This window comes from Peromyscus californicus, unplaced genomic scaffold (assembly GCF_007827085.1).
Source record: "Peromyscus californicus insignis strain IS unplaced genomic scaffold, ASM782708v3 Scaffold_4__1_contigs__length_199733344, whole genome shotgun sequence".
NCBI classification, from domain to species: domain Eukaryota; kingdom Metazoa; phylum Chordata; class Mammalia; order Rodentia; family Cricetidae; genus Peromyscus; species Peromyscus californicus.
Window position 1 is genome coordinate 172,481,915 of NW_026294562.1, and position 16,587 is coordinate 172,498,501.

General features: G+C 45.1%; 2 protein-coding genes and 1 long non-coding RNA gene across 17 annotated transcripts in view; 1 reads left to right on the forward strand and 2 right to left on the reverse strand.

Moving 5' to 3' along the window:
* Lipe (lipase E, hormone sensitive type) overlaps positions 1-6,177 on the reverse strand; it is a 21,023-nt gene extending 14,846 nt beyond the window's left edge. The window contains exon 1 of one of the 3 annotated variants that reach the window (XM_052712436.1): positions 3,442-6,177. In XM_052712436.1, coding sequence (XP_052568396.1) covers positions 3,442-4,345 — 904 coding nt within the window. In that variant the 5' untranslated portion in view covers positions 4,346-6,177. Of the gene's footprint in view, positions 1-1,530; positions 3,308-3,441 lie in introns of those variants that run through there. The other 2 variants (XM_052712435.1, XM_052712433.1) reach the window with 2 other exon arrangements.
* The window catches only part of LOC128094230 (uncharacterized), a 49,845-nt gene that overhangs the window by 18,875 nt on the left and 14,383 nt on the right, over positions 1-16,587 (forward strand). For 10 of the 13 annotated variants that reach the window (XR_008212893.1, XR_008212889.1, XR_008212892.1 and 7 more), the window contains one exon: positions 664-1,648. This is a non-coding gene — a long non-coding RNA (uncharacterized LOC128094230). Of the gene's footprint in view, positions 1-663; positions 1,649-16,587 lie in introns of those variants that run through there. The other 3 variants (XR_008212901.1, XR_008212899.1, XR_008212895.1) reach the window with 2 other exon arrangements.
* Positions 5,247-13,611, reverse strand: Cxcl17 (C-X-C motif chemokine ligand 17). The gene is made up of 3 exons (XM_052712440.1): positions 8,665-13,611; positions 7,957-8,058; positions 5,247-6,316 (listed from the first exon to the last, which is right to left on the reverse strand). The coding sequence occupies exons 1-3, from the start codon at positions 8,762-8,764 to the stop codon at positions 6,219-6,221; spliced, it is 300 nt and encodes a 99-aa protein (XP_052568400.1). The 5' UTR covers positions 8,765-13,611; the 3' UTR covers positions 5,247-6,218.

Genomic DNA, 16,587 nt, shown 5'->3' on the forward strand with positions numbered 1-16,587 from the left:
AGGAAACGACAAGCAATTCACAGAGCTGAGCCTTTGCCTTTGTGAGTAGGTTTGACTGTGCAAGAGTCTTACTCAGGTAGATTCTTTCTGACTCCTCAGGACACTAAGGACAGCTTGGCTATTAATAGCCCCATGACACGCTTGGCACATTCCTTTACTCATCAATCTAATAAATATTTGAATGTCCATGTGTCTGGCATCCTAGGTAAACAAGGCAGACACAAGCCCACTCTTCGGGAGCTCAATGTCTAGTAGAGACAGTATACTCACATCCACCTCTCCCGGCTTATTGTGTGCCAAAGAACATGCATTGGAATCTTACAACAGTCTTACAAGTCAGGTACTGCTGTCGTCATGCCTGCTCGGAGATCAGAAAAAAATCAGGGAAAGGAGCCTGTTGTTTATTCCTTCACAGATCTTAGCAATTTGGTGAAATGGCTCTCTAAGAAACAGGTTCCAAATGGTATCTTTGTTGTGGGACAAGAGGCTGTCTTTTGGCTCCAGCTTGAGTTCAAACCTGTCTTGGCCAGTATATGCACTCTAGAGTTGATTATAATGCTATCCTTGTTTACCAAGAAGATAGGGGGAATGATGAATTTGGGGTTACTGGGGCTGGGGAGCCATGTCAGGTTTTTTTTTTTTTTTTTTTTTTTGCCTGCACAGGAACCTCTCGCTGGGACTGATAAAGACGCATGGACTGCAGGTGGAGATGCATGGTGGAGCACTTGTTAGCATTCACCAGACCCTAGGTTTGGCTATAAGCAGCGCCGCAAAATAGACAAGACTCATAACTGAGCCCGGACTTAATGCCTGCTCTGACTGAGCCTTGCAACATCTTTTGCTGGTCTGCTACTGTTTCTCTAGGTCTAGGGAAGCTAGACAACAGCCCTCTCATCTCCCTAGGGAAAGTGTGGAGGTGCAAAGTCAATGTAAAAGCTCTCTTTTTGGAAGTCGTGAGGATCGGGAGCTTCGCCAAAGTGTTGCTGGGCTGACGAAGGTCGATCGCCGAAGAGCAAACGGATGGATTGACTGAGAGTGGAAGCAGGGGCTGCGAGGAGTTTTTCCAGTTACCAGGTACTCCTACCACCTACCTCTCACAAGCCTGTACTCGTTCCTCATTTGGTAAAAGCGGCTAAAATCCTTCCCCATTATCCTCTTAAGAGTGCAGAAGACATGAAAATCAGCGTTTGAATCATTTCCAAGGCCGAAAACACTTAGAGCGAAGCTGTTGCTCTTGGCCACACAGAGAGTAACGAACCCAAGCGGGAACCCTATTCCGACAGAGTCGCATTCCCAAGACCGCACTAGGATAGCCGGTAGTCCTCACGTCTGGGTGGGACATTCTACTCTCACATCACCCCCTTCTAATAATGGATGGTCTCCGCCCCCCCCCACGCCCCACGCAGGACGGCAGTGGGTCAGTCCACGGGTCGCCCTCCCCCCTCCCCGTTGTGGAAGTGGGTCAGTCCACCCAGTCCCCCAGTGCCCCGCAGGATGGGCAGAGTTTGTTCCGAGCTGCTCCCGGCTCACCTTTGACCTTGCCTTTTCGCCACCGCCTGCGACTGCGGTTCTTCGACCCTTCTTTGGCCTGCTTGGAGGCCTGGGCCCCCACGATCCCCGATTCCACGGCTGGCTCCATCAATTCTTTCCAGTCCCGGCGCGGGGCCCAATTCCAGCGGTCGAGTCCCTCCCCTAGAGTCCATCCTCTTTACACACCACCGCCAGGCCCCCAAACCATCCAATCCTGGGCTTGCTCCTCGCTAGGCCCCGCCTCCAGTGGGTGGGTCTGAAGGCCTTGGCCCGCCCATTCGCTCAAGTTAAAGGAACCGCAGCCAACCACAGCAACGATGACAAAAAAAATGCAACCCCGGAGGCGATGAAAAGTGTCCACAGAGCCGAAATAGGGAGGAGTGGCGCTAGAGTCACCCCGACAGAGAATGAGCGTCGCCACCCCATTCACCTTCCCATGAACTTGGCCCGCCCACCTGCCCCAGGAGTGGCAGGAACCTGCGGGCAAGGAGCGGGCCAGGCCCTCAGGCCACCTAGAGCGTGGGCGGGGCCGACTTGGGGGCGTGGCCGCGCTGGGGAGCCGCTAGGGAAGCCCCGCCTTTTCTCCGCGCCCCCCACCCCCACCACCCCCGTTTGTTCTTCCCTTGACTTTGAGAAGGGGGTCTGTACACTGTAGCTGAGGTTGGCTTGGAACCCACCATGTAGCCTAGGCTGGCCTTGACCTCTCAGCAAAAACGACTGCTTCCAGTCAGACAGCCTTTCTCTCACACATTCTCTCTCCCTGCTGGTTTTCATGGCTGTCTCTTGAGGTTTTTCTCTCAGTCCTGTCCTCTTGCCCAGCATCAAAGGGATGGGGGAGGTGGGGTGGGAGTTGGGGAGAAGAGAACGTTCTGCGCCTGCCCAGCAGCAGGTCGACCTAGTTGAGGGAGCCCACATGCCGGGGGGAAAAGGCGGGAAGCAGAGCAAGCCCAAGGCTCCCTGCGTTCTGCTCAACCGCTTCTGGGCCAGCGCATGCCAGAGGCGTCTGGAACCCCGGGGCAGGCAGTGTTTCTCCCGCACTGGGAGAAGTACACCTCGACTTCCTCACAGAGCGAGAAACAGCTCGGGCCTTTGAGGAGGAGGGCCGGCTCCCTGAGGTGAAAGACCACCACTGCCCGCTCTCAGGACTGTGACTTTCCTGTCAGGACGGGGCTCTATGGCGTTACCTGTCATTGCTTCAGAGGAGCAGCAGGAAGAAGGGAGCCTTGGCCGGCACCCTACCATGCTGTTCCCATTCAGCCTTGACTTGGCCACAGTCTTGGGCGGCCCTATCCAGCCTCCTCTCCTAAGCCATGAAACAGTCATTCCATGGCACTGAGCCCCTGTGGAGGCACCCGGCTGGGGAGCGAGTGTTCCTGGCGGCAGATGCAAGTTACCTGCTGCTCTAAGCGTGGAGGCTGGGAATGCCCCGATGTTGAGCTTGTCTACACCACTCCGAAAGGTGAGGCCCACACTGAGCATTGTACTGGTGTTGCTTAGCTTGATGTCTGCCCCACGGTTAGTAATCCGCCATTTATTTATTTATGGACTCATGAATGAATGCTGGTGGGAGGGTGGTTTCTTTTACTTGACTCTTGAGTTAGGGCTCTTTCCTACCTCAGTTTGCTTTCCTCCAAATCTTTTTTTTTTTTTTTGCGGGGGGTAGGGTGCTGTTTCCAAACTGCAGGGCCTTGTGTAGCATCATTTTTATGCCTCAGCATCCCTCTCTACAGATTGGTGTGTGTGTGTGTGTGTGTGTGTGTGTGTGTGTGTGTGTGTGTGTGTGTGTGTTACTCTCTATTTAACACTATTGTTGAAAAATGACCCAAGTGTAATAACCCCAGATACAAAAAATTCTTAGCACAAATAAGTGACTGGCCCTGGAAGGCTCCAGTCTTCCAGGTTCAGACTCACCTGTGTCCCAGTAGTGTTTGTGATTCTGGAGACTAGCTTTCATCCCATGTGGTGATTTCCCGCCATATCCTGGCAGCTTTTCACAATCAGGTTTCTTTTTGAAGGGTTGTAGCATTTCCGGGATCACTGTTCCACTCTTTGGCTCTGAAAGATTTGAGTTTGAAGATGAACTCAGATGTTCCTCTGTGTCAGACACTGTAACCCAGTTAAAAAATGTCTTCCACTTGTGGGCCGTGTGCGGTATGGAGAGTTCATGTAGTCTTGTTAAAGACCCAGATTCCATCGAAGATCCCTGATTGGATTTGGCTTCTGGAACTAGAGGTGTTTGCTGGGTTGTAGGGTCTGACCGTTCAAGTCTCTCTCGGAATGAAGAGTAAGTCTCAGCAGGGGATTTCTTTTGGGGTCCAGGTACAGCCTGGGTTGTAGATGTAGCCTCCACTTCATGTGGAGCTAGAGGTGGTTCTGCTGGTCCAGATCCTGTCATCCTCACGTGTTCTTCTCTGAGTTGTGGCTCCTGTTGAGTGGTAGACACTTTTCCTGTCCCTGGTCCCCAGTGGGAGGTGGCTTCCTGTTGATCCAAGTGCACTTTCTGCCGGGGAGGTGATTGCTGTGGTGCAGGGGAGGCTAATGGGGCAAGGATTTTCTGGAGCAGAGCAGATTTTTGTGGAACTCTTGGTACCTGCTGGAATTCAGCTTCATGTTGGACAGCGGGCTTCAGGGTATCAAATTCCTGCAGCATCTTTGCTCCTGGATGGTCTGTGAGGGTTGTTTCTGGCTCAGGATCTGGCTGGATTATAGATCTCTGTTGTGTCTCAGATTTCCATTCTGGCCTAGATGCTGAGGTAGAATCTGGCTCCGCAGTTGGTATTTCCCTTGTGAAAGAAGTTGGTCTCCTAGGCTTCATCCTTCTGCCCCTACCCCTCAGGCTTCCCTCTTCACAGATCTTTCATGATGGCATCTCCCTTTGGGCTCTAATCCTGCATCCTGGCATTCCTGGTCTTCCTTTATAGCTGGCCTGTTGGTTGATCACTGCCGCCCCCTGCCCCTTCGATTCTTGCCAACTGATTACTCTGTGCCTCTTACTTAGGGAGAGGGATTAGGACTAAGTAGGAGGCTCATGTGCCCTCTACTGTATAACAAGAAGGGAGGGGCTTGTCCTCTTGTGTCATAAACAGGTCCCCACCCCATTCACCACTCAGTTTAAATGACTACCCGTCTCATAAGGCAAACATCTTAACTTAGTCTTCTGTTTCATCTGGGATAATTCTAGATGGATGAGTGTTCTCTGCCCCCAGAGAGGGGAATCTCATGTAGCCCAGGCTGGCCTCAAGCTCCTGATCCTCTTGCCTCCATTTCCCAAGTTCTGTGACCAAAGGTGTGTACCACCATAGTTCAGTATTTTTCCCTGCTACTGATACCAGAAGAATACTTGAGGAGTCTCTATATTTATAATAATAATTTCCTCTTCATTAATTCTCACAACTAGTTGCCAGTTGAATTGTTTTAGATTATTGCTCTGATCATTTTATACCTATGCTAAAAAGTAAAAAAAAACAACAACTGTGTCATCCTATTTTTGTAGGCTCAAAACCCCTCTTGAATTGCAGCTGAGATTCTTCATACCATCTTTATAGCCTTGAACTGTGTTTCTACATTTATATCTCTTGTATTGCATTAGAAACCCACAGAATGCAGTAATAATGATGGGAATAATGATGATGGTAGGAATCATAAACACTGAAGGCTGTCTAGATCCTAAGAAACCAGAACTTGTAAACCTTTACTATTTTTAATCAGGCAGTGTCTGATTCAGTGTTTTACCTGCTTTCTATGCCCCATCCAGATGTTGCACCTTAGAATGAGTGAAAGAATAAAGAATTAGGCAATGGAGAGAGAAAGAGGGTCAAGGAAGGAAAAGTGTGTGTAGAATCTGGGATGGGTTTCCAATGAACAGGGCAGAGGGTGACATGTGGATTGAATGTGAGTAAGTCAGACCCCATTTGATTGAAATAACTGATACTCATATATCATACATTTGCATTATATATATGCATTATTTATTTTATTTGCTAAATTCCTAATGGTCAAGTGAGATCAATAGGAGGCTCAGGTTTCCTTGATTCTTTTAGGGTAAACAGAAGAGATAAGTGTCCTGGTGCCAAACATCAGGAGTTAAACACCGAGATACTGCAGGGTAAAATTTATTCACGGCTGGGCCTAATTTACAGTCCCCTCCTTGGGAGTAGGAGAATGTAAGCTGCAGCAGAGAGAATCTTATATGGGTCTTCCATGACCTCTGCAAGCAAGCAAAGCTTAAACAAAAGCAGAACTTTTTGCTGTTAGCATTTAGCACAAACACATTGTCCAAGTTTTTGACATCATTGTGATTGGCCAGTTTCAGAAAGTCTATCAAACTGACCTGGTTTCTCAGAAGGTCTTTGTAGTCTGTTGGTTTAAAAAAACACACAATAGGAACATGAATCTTATTTCACCTAAGAAATAAAAGTACCAACATCAAGATTCTGGGAACAGACCTGGGAGCTAAATAAAAAGAGGAAGGGAGACTGTCATTTTAAATTATTTAACCCATATTGAAATCAATAGTGATGAGAGAAGATGGCAATAGAGAGCACAGTAGCCAATATGCTGGGCAGTGCCTTCTGAGAGCACTGGGATGCTTTTGGTGAGAATGGGGGTGGGGAGAACAAGAACATGCTCGAGGGTTGATCACCTCTTTTTCACCGAGAGTGTTCACTTGAAAGAGTAGAGTCTCAGAACTATAAGGGCAGAGCAAAACTTGCTAGTTGACATCGTTTGAGAAATTGTTGGCAGGTTCTGGAGGGCTTGTTTGGCTTCCTGTGGTGCTTTTGGTGTCCTAGAGCACAAATAAAAGGGGATGCTGTCATCAAAAACTTACAAATACTTTGTTTTATTTTTATTTGTGTGTGTGTGTGTGTGTGTGTGTGTGTGTGTGTGTACCTGAGTGGGTTAGAATAGAATTTCAGATCTCCTGGAGCTGGAGTTACAGGTGGTTTGGAGCCACCTGACAAGTGTGCTGGGAACCAAACTATGGACCTCTGATTTTATTTCGAGACAGGGTTTCTCTGGGTAGCCCTGGCTGTCCGGGAACTCACTCTGTAGACCAGGCTGGCCTCAGATTCAGAGATCTGCCTGTCTCTGCCTCCTGAGTGCTGGGATTAAAGGCATGCACCACCACTGCTTGGCTCCTCTGGTCCTCTGAAAGAGCAACGAGTGCTCATAACTGTTGCTCTGTCTCTCCAGCTCCTTTAAAAGCATTGCAAAGTGCAAAGTTTAATTTTTATGTAAACTTTTGAAATTATGAGATGCGACTGGCTGTGGTGGTGCATGCCCTCAATCTCCGCACTCAAGAGGCAGAGGTTGGTGGATCTCCGTGGGTTCAAGACCAGCCTGGTCTGCAAAGTGAGAGATCTAGGACAGTCAGGGCTATATACAGAAACCTTGTCTCGAAAAACCAAACCAAGGGCAAGGGGGCGGCACAAACCAGAATCAAAAAGCCAAACAAGGGTGGAAGAGATGGCTCACCAGGTAAGACATTTGCCAGACTTTATGACTTGAGTTCAATCCCAGAGACTGATATGGCAGAAAGAGAGAACCGACTCACAGTTTTCTTCTCTGACCTCCACACATGTGATGCTATATGTAAACACACACACACACACACACACACACACACACACACACACACACACGCATACATTATAAAATAAAGTGATAATTTATAAAACAATGGTTTATTTGTGTGTATCTGTGATGTGCATATATGTAGGGTTGCACTCATGCCATAGTAGAAATTTGGAAGTCGAGGGCAACTTGCAGGAGTCTGTTCTCTCTTTCTGTCATGTGGGTCCCAGGGAATGAACTCAGCTCGTTAGATTTGGCTGTAAGCACCTTTACCTTCTGAGCCATCCTTTTGGCCTTTGATTTACTTTTTTGTATAATAACATTTTAAAACAGACTGTGGGGCTGGAGAGATGGCTCAGCGACTAAGAGCATGAGTTTGCCCCTTTAGAGGCTCCAGGTTCAATTCCCAGCACCCACAGGGTGGTTCAAAGCCATCTGTAACTCCTGTCCCAGGAAATCTGATTCCCTTTTCTGCCTTCAAGGGCACTGCATGTAGGTAGTGCACTTAAATACATGCAGGCAAAATACCCACACACATAAAATGAAAACAAACAAACAAAACAACCAACTGCAAGATGAAGGAAAAGCCCAAATCCTGTTCCACACTGACACTGGTGTCGTCTTCAGATATCAACGGGCAGGTCACAGCCTCCCAGTTTCCTTTTTCTTTGATAGTTTCAGAATAAGTCTATCTTGATGTTTTTGCTCTTTCTGTTTTCCTACAAGCTGACATTGAATAGAAAGGGGCTGGCTGATGCCTGTGTTTATTTTGGTCTTCTCGGCCTTGCCTCCATCCCTAGTGAGTCCATAGAACTGAGTGTGGTTTAAGCAAGGCCATCCTCTTGAACTTACTGTTTTTTTTCTCACTGCCCTTGACATGATCACAGGGACACTGCTTCCTTTGTGGCTCCAGCACTGGTGTGGATTTTCTCTTTGGGGTTCTCAGGAACCAATCTGTAACAACAACAGGCTACTGCTTAGACAACAAGATTGGTATGTTTGAGAGTAGGATTTGGTAGGGCTTTTTGAGCACTCTGGTGACTCTTTCTCACAGACTGGGGAAAAGGGTCAACAGGGAACAATGGAGACCTCAAGCTATGTGAACCCCAGGATTTCTATGTTGTTTTTGTGTGATCTCTGTGGGTAGGGATTTGCTGACATGTTTAGAAGGGACATTGGGATATCCCTGTGGAAACTGAAAAATGAAGAAGTGAGGCCCAGGTGTCTTTTTAGGACTACGTTTCTTCTGCTTTCAATCCTTCCTATAAGGAACATCAGGTTAAGACCAGGATCTAAGATGCTTTTAGGGAGCCAGGAAAAAGTAAAAACCTTCCAAGAAGGTACAGGGAATTTGGGGAAAGGTTGGTGGGGGTGCACAAAGATCCTGGTAGGCATCTAGCTCCTGTCTGACTCAGGGAGAAAGCAGGCATTAGTGCTGCATCTGGTGGGAGGCTGAGGTTAGCTCAGACAACATCTGTCCTGGTCTCGGAGGGGCTCAAGGGAGATGAAGGTTTAGGGTCACAATGGCACCAATTCTGTGGTTAAGGCTGAATTACTGACCTCTGCATTCACATTCTTGGCCACCTTCCCGGAGCCATCTTCTAGAAGCCTGGCGTTGGTCACCATGGCTTCTGGCGACTCCTGTTGGAGGCAAACACATGTGGTTAACTTCCAGATACTGGAAAGGGAAAGCTCTCTGTGCCCCTATCCTCCATTGTTGTGCTACCTGAGTACCTAGATCAGCACAATCTCTGTGTCTATGTGTCTCTGTCTGTTCTACCTTCCACTGCAGAGCTCTAGGGAACTCCAAAAGAAGGATATTGTAAATGGGTAAAGAACTGAGACTTAAAAATCTATCCTAAACCCTGGAGAGATGGCCCAGTGGTTAAAGGCACTTGCTGCTCTTGCAGAGAAAACTCAGTTTTGAGTCCCATCACCTACATGGTGACTTGCAATCATCTGTAATCATCTAGTGCCCTCTTCTGACTTCCACAGGCACTCATGTACAAAGCAAAAATAAATCTTAAAAGAAAAAAAAATCAGGCCTACTGAAAACCTTAGCTGAGAAAGTGAAGAAAATGGCTTCTGAATCTAAGGGAAGACATGATGGGGCTATTGGGACTGCAACCTCCACATCCCTCATTAAAATACTGGTAACTTAGGTGAGAGCAAGGAGCAGATAACTGTAAACCAAAATTTCCACCTGAACTCTAAGTTGATGTGTTTGAATCCACAATTCAGTTGACTATTAAGAGAATGGTATTTGTGTTTGTTCCTCTGGGACAGACACGTTGTATCCAAGCCTATGTTGTTATCTGATTCTACCACCTCCATGTATTTGAGACAAGGTCTTGCTATACAGCTCAATGTTCATCTGGCTCCTGGCCTTTAGTGATCCATCTGAATCTGCTTCCTGGTAGCTGTGATTATTGGTGCTTTCCACCAAGCCCACCCCTAAAATATTTGGATGACAACAGAAGATGAAGGTTTAAGGGCTGGTGATAGCTTAGCTGGGACCTGCTGCCAAGCTTGACAACCTGAGTTCCATCTTTGGGACTCATATGGTAGAAGAAGAATATTGGCTCCTGAGGTCTGTCCTCTGACTTTCACACATTTCCTGTGTGTTGCATGTGTACCCACCCACGGAAAAATACATTAATTAGATACAATACAAAATTTGTCTTAGGGTTTCTATTGCTGTGATAAAACACCATAAACTAAAAGCAACTTTGGAAAGAAAGGGTTTATTTCACCTTACAACTCTCAGGTCACACTCCATCACTTATTGAGGGAAGGCAAGGTAGGAACTCAAGGTTGGAACCTGGAGGTAGAAACTGATGCAGATGTCATGGAGGAAAGGCTGCTTACTGACTTGTTCCTCTTGGCTTGCTCAGTTTGCTTTCTTATATATCCCAAGACTACCTGCCTAGGGGTCTCACTGCATATAGTGAGCTGGGCCCTCCCACATCAATCATTAATCAAGAAAACACTCTACATCTTTCCTACTGGCCAATCTTTTTTTTTTTTTTTTTTTTTTTTTTTTGGTTTTTCGAGACAGGGTTTCTCTGTGTAGCTTTGCGCCTGTCCTGGATCTCACTTGGTAGTCCAGGCTGGCCTCGAACTCACAGAGATCCGCCTGGCTCTGCCTCCCGAGTGCTGGGATTAAAGGCGTGCGCCACCACCGCCCGGCCGCTACTGGCCAATCTTAAGGAGGCATTTTCTCAACTGCTTTTCAGATGACTTTAGTGTGGTGATATATTTTTGTAATCTAAGAAATAAAGCTAGCCTGAAGATCAGAGGACAGAGCCAGCCACATAGTTAGCCATAGAGATCAGGCAGTGGTGGCACACACCTTTAATCCTAGCACTCCGGAGGCAGAGATAGAGATCCGCCTGGATCTCTGTGAGTTCAAGGCCACCCTAGACTACATGAGATTAATCCAGTCTAAAAGAGACAGAGCCAGGCAGTGGTGGCACACACCTTTAATCCCAGCAGTAGGAAGGTTGAGACATAAAGTGATATGGCTGGGCAGAGAAAGGCATGTAAGGCAGGAGGAGACAGGAACTGAAAAGCCCTTTGGGCTGAGGACTCAGAGACATTCGGTCAGAAGATTCGTGGAGTTGTTGAGGTGAGAAGTGACTGTGGCTTGTTCCTCTGTCTCTCTGATCTTTAAGTATTTACCCCAATATCTGACTCCGGGTTTTTATTATAAGACCATTTAGGATTTGAGCAGCACCCTAGTTTGTGTCAAATTGACAACACACAACTAGGGCAAAATTATAAAAAAGAGAAAGGCTTATAGATTTGAGAATCTCAAGCTAGAACTGGGCCCACATGACACCTCCTCTAGTTTTAGTTGGCAATGTTTCCTGTTAAAACCAATAATGACAGATGAGAAATATAGCTAAGTTTATGTGCTCGTCTGACATGTATGATACCCTGGATTTGATCCATAGCACCATGAAAACAATAAAATATGCCTACATATGTTTCTTACTGTGTTTACACTATTCTTTCTTTGAGACAGGGTCTCCATATTATAGCTGGGGTTAGACCAGCTTCCACCTGATTCCCCAGCTTTCACCTCCACCAATGCCCAGCTCATTTTTGTTGTTATTTTTGGTTGGGAAAGGGTCTTGCTATGTGGTCCAGCTGTCTTTGAACCTTCAGCAATCTCTCTAACCCTGATTCCAATTGCTGGGATTACAGATGAGTACTGTGCTTGAATTATTCTTGTGTAATTTGTGACTTGAAATCTGTTATGGCCTGAATGCTATCCTCCCAAATTCACATACTAAAGATCTAACCTCTACTTCCTCAGAATGAGTATATTTGGAGATAGAGTTTTGAAAATGGCAATTAAGCTAAAATGATGCTTTTGTGGAGTTGTTTAATCCATTTTTATAAAAAATGAGCCATTTTATAAGAAAAAGGTTGTGGTGGCACACACCTTTAATCCCAGCTCTAGGGAGGCAGAGGCAGGAGAATCTCTGTGGGTTCGAGGCCAGCCTTATCTACACTGTAAGTTCCAGGACAGCCAGGACTACACAGAGAAAACCTGTCCCTGTCTCAAAAAACCAAATAAAACAAAAAGGTCTTAAGGATGTGTACACACAGAGGAAAAACCATGTGACTGATGATATGGCAAGACGCTAACAGAATATGTCTCCTTAAAGCCTCTGTGTTGGGGCTGAGGAGACAGGGCAGCAGTTAAGAGCACTTACTGCTGTTGCAGAGGACCTGGGTTCGGGGCAGTTCATAACCTACTGTAACTCCAGTTCCAGGGGACCTGACTCCCTCTTCTGGCCTCCGGGGCACTGCATGCATGTGGTGCACATACTAGATGTGGGCAAAGCATTCATATACATAAAATACAATAAATGAATCTTTAAAAAAAAGCCTTCTATGTTGGAGTTCTAGTCCCTAATGTGATTATATTAGGAAGTGGGGCCTTTGTGGGGTTAATTAGGTCATGAACGTAGAACTCCCAGGAGTGGAACTTGTGTCCTTGTGGAAAGGGATCCCCGAGAACCCTCAGCTTCCACTGTTTGAGAATTGTTTGCACACTGTGAGATAAATCTTACTTGAATTCAATCATGCCAAAACTCTGATCTCAGAAACCCTACTTTTGAAACTATGACAAATAAATTTCTGCTGGTTCTAAGCCATCCAGTCAACAGTGGGACTCTATCACAATCTCAACTAAGATTGCAGCCATTTGTCAGCCAAAGACAGAGGCTTTAGAAGAGATTCAGACCTTCTGGTACCTCAGTCTTGGATTTCCAGTCTCCAGAAATGTGAGAAAATCAAATTTGTCCCTAAAGCCACCCCAACTGTGGTATCTTGTTATAACACTCCTAACAAATATAGACAAAACCTTTTTCCTGTAGTCAGAAGTTTCTCTGGTCCTGTCCCGCCCCATGGTCAGGATGGATCTCCCCCATGGTTAGGATGGATCTCTCCCACCTGCAACCGGCAGCTGCTTGGTCCCAAGTAAACACACAGAGGCTTATATTAATTATCAGCTGTATGGCCTATGGGTCAGGCTTCTTGCTAGCTAACTAGCTATTATAACTTAACTCAACCCATTTATATTAATCTATATGTTGCCATGTGGCCATGGCTTTACTGGTCTGCTGGCATGTTGCTCCTTGGGCAGCAGACTGGCATCTCCCAGCTACTCTCCTTTCTTCTTCCTGTCTCTCTCTTGGATTTCCTGCCTGGCTATAACCTGATTGCCATAGGCCAGAGCAGCTTCTGTATTAACCAATCATAGCAACACATATTCACAGCATACCAAAAGACATCCCCACAGCATTCTCCTCCACTAACCTCAGAATCAGTGGTTCAGTACTGACAGAGCTCATTACTCCTGACACATGGTAGGCATTTAATAAGTGTTTGTTCAGTAGGTGCATGGACAAGCATTTGGAGAGGGCCTCCTTTAGAGATCATCTAGTTCAATTCAGGCCTCCTGCTCCCATACTTGTGCCCTTTCTGCCACACAGATGGATGGTATTGCATCATTTCCCAGTGCTGTTTTCTAATGTTCTCATGTGCTGTTTTGAGCACTATTAAAATTAGTAGGGCACAGCCTTTGCCTTCTAATTTTTTTCTAGCATTTTCTCCTTGTGTGGCCTCTATTCCTCATTTCATCAAAAAGTCATAAAACATTAAAACCAGAAGAAATCTTATAGATGATTTAGTGGATTCCTAAAGATAGAAGTTTTTAAATTCTAAGTGATCACATTTAGATATGTAGAAATGGTAACCCAATTGGAGAAAAAAATTGAAAGTATAATAAACTTCATCATCATCACCATCGTCATCATCATCATCATCATCATAATTCTGAGGCAAGGTCTCTTGTAGTTCAGGATAGTCTTGAACTTACTACAGAAGTGAGGATGACATTGAACTCCAGATCCTTCTGTTTCTATCTCCCAAGTGCTAGAATTACAGGTGAGTGGTGTGATGCCCTGCTCAAGAACACATTTTTTTTTTTTTTTTTTTAAGATTTATTTATTTATTATGTATACAGAAGAGGGCGCCAGATCTCATTACAGATGGTTGTCAGCCACCATGTGGGTGCTGGGAATTGAACTCAGGACCTCTGGAAGAGCAGTCGGTGCTCTTAACCTCTGAGCCATCTCTCCAGCCCTTATTTTTTATTTAATTTTATTTTTTTAAGATTTATTTTATTTTTTTTGTGTATGAGTATTTGCTTGCATGTATGTATGTGCACCACTTGCATGCCTGGTGCCCATGGAGTCTAGAATAAATCCTTGGATCCTCTGGATGGTTGTGAGCCGCCATGTGAGTGCTGGGAATCAGTTCTGATTCCTCTGCAGGAGCAGTCAGTGCTCTTAACCATGGAGCCATCCCTTCAGCCCCAACTTGTACCAGTCTTTATGTTTATTTACTTCTTAATTTTCCTCTAAATTTATTTTACAAAGTAGTCTCACTTTGTGTAGAATTATAAATTTAGTATATTCTTAGTATTATGCTTGTCTTTATTCCCCTCTCCTCCTCTTTCTCTGTGTTTCTGTCTTGTTGAGTAGCCCAGATTAGTCTAGCAGGCCATACTGGGATACTTTCTTTTCTAATGGGTTAAAATAAGCATGTTATTATTAAGGATATTAAAAGCAAATTTATGTTTCATCAAAAATTAGTCTTGGCTAATGCTTGCCCAGTGGACTTTCTATCCAGATAGACCTGGGGCTTCCTACTGGCTCTGTCACTTAACTGTATGATGTATACTTCTTGGATTTGTGAGTCTCTGACTTGCAAAACAAGGATAAGTAATGCCCAACTTGCTGAAGAATAAATTAATTACTGTGAATGTCCTGTGCCCAGACATATGTTCAGGACATGAGTGTTATTATAGTTGTTACTGAGGACTACTAGTTGTTTTCTTCCTTCCTTCCCTTCCCTCTCTCTCTTCCACATCTCCCTACCCCTTTGCCCCATGTAGTTCAGGTTGACCTCAAACTTGATAAATAGCTGAGGATAACCTTGAACTCTTGACATTTCTACCTCAGCCTCTGGGTGCTGGGATTTCAGGCATGTGTCAACATACCTGGCTTCTAGTTGTTTTCTGAAGACAATCTATCATTAGCTCCTGGCTTTGTACTGGCAGGCTGAGCAAAAGTTAATTCTACTTGTTAAGACACTAGCAATCTGTCTTCCTCTTCATTCTCCTTTTCCTCCAGACAGGGTCTCACTATATAGCCCTCCTTGCCTGCAGCTTTCTGTGTAGACCTGGCTGGTCTTGAACTTGCAGAGATCTCCTTGCCTTTGCTTCCCACATACTGGGATTATAAGTATGTGCCACCATGCTAAGCTGATATATCATTATTTTGATTTGCCAGGTCTACCACATATTTACTTTGTGACTTTTTTTAAAGATAGGTTACTTAACTTGCTGTAATTTGTAAAATATGGCTAATAGTGCATTGGTATGTGTGTGCTGTTTCCCATCTCTGTCTTCCACCAGAAGGGCTACATAGAAGCAACAGCTCCTCCTAGCAAAGGACATGTTTCAGCACCCATGACAAGAACCAGGGATTCTTGGAAATAGCTGATTCCAGGGAGCAGGAAAGTATAAGATAAGCCTGAAACTTCTTATGTCAGAAAGTAAGGAACTGCCAAAAAAAAAAAATGATGAAGACATTAAAAGACTGTGGAAACCAACTTGAAGGACAATGTGAATAACATAATAAATGATGGTACTAGTGGGTTACCTGTGAGTTTCTGAGTCTATACAGGTATAAACAAGTAGGTGAAAGGAAGAAGGCCTGAAGGCCTGGAGAGATGGCTCAGTGTTTATAAGCCCTTACTTCTCTCCCAGAGGATGTGAGTCCAGTTCCTAGCTCCCACATCAGGTGGCTCATAATTGCCTTTAATTTTACCTTTAGGGATCTGACATTTTCTCTGGCCTCCATAGACACAGGCACACATAAATAAAAAGAAAAATAAATCTTAAAAAATAAATAAAAAGTGGCGCACGCCTTTAATCCCAGCACTCGGGAGGCAGAGGCAGGTGGATCTCTGTGAGTTCGAGGCCAGCCTGGGCTATAGAGTGAGTTCTAGGAGAGTCTCCAAAGCTACACAGAGAAACCCTGTCTCAAAAAACCAAAATAAATAAATAAATGAATGAATGAATAACTAAAAGGAAGAGCCTTTTCTTTTTTCTAAGATTTATTTTTATTATTTATGCATATGTATGTGTATGCATGTGTGTGCATATATGAATGTAGGTGTAAGCATTCCCATAGGCCAGAAAGAGGGCCTCAGGTCCTTGGAGGTGGTGTTGCAGGTGTTGTAAACTGCCTGGTGTGGATGCTGGGAACTGAACTCAGGTCTTCTCTAAGAACAACAAGTTCTCTTAATGGCTAAGCCATCACTCCAGCCATAGGAGCTTTTTCTTATAGTGGAATTCTGGGTAGCAAATAATCATTATTTGACTAATACCATAGTCAGAATTTTTATAGACAAGAATAAATGGCTTCTGAAAATTAGTGCACAAAAGTATGTTGACAAGAAGTGGGATATTGGGGTTGGAGAGATGGCTCAGTGGTTAAGAGTACTGACTGCTTTTCCAGATGGGTTCAATTCCCAGCACCCACACGGCAGCTCACACCTGTAGCTCCAGTATCCAACACCCTCACATAGACATACATGCAAGCAAAACACCAATGCACAGAAAATAAAAGTAAATAAATTATTTAAAAAAAGAGTGAGGATATTGGCATGGCTTCAAAGCATCTTTCCACAAGATGGTTGTTAATTACAACATTAGGAAACAGTAACTTTACAGCAGACAAGACTGCAGATGCCACTTTTACCAGCATGGTCACTGGTAAGGAGCAAGAAAGGCACTTGGGACTTTTTTCCATGTGCTGTGCTGGGAAGGACACATCACTTTTGTGATGCTTTACATTTTAAATTATCATTTGTGTACGTGGTGTGGGTGTGGGAAGT

Excerpts from the sequence above, each read along its gene's own strand:
- Cxcl17 (XM_052712440.1), bottom strand. The coding sequence starts at position 8,764 with ATGTGTTTGCCTCCAACAGGAGTCGCCAGAAGCCATGGTGACCAACGC. Across the intron at positions 8,059-8,664 it reads CCAAGAATGTGAATGCAGAG|ATTGGTTCCTGAGAACCCCA; the intron begins GTCAGTAATTCA and ends TTGTTGTTACAG. Across the intron at positions 6,317-7,956 it reads GGGCAGTGAGAAAAAAAACA|GACACCAAAAGCACCACAGG; the intron begins GTAAGTTCAAGA and ends TTTGTGCTCTAG.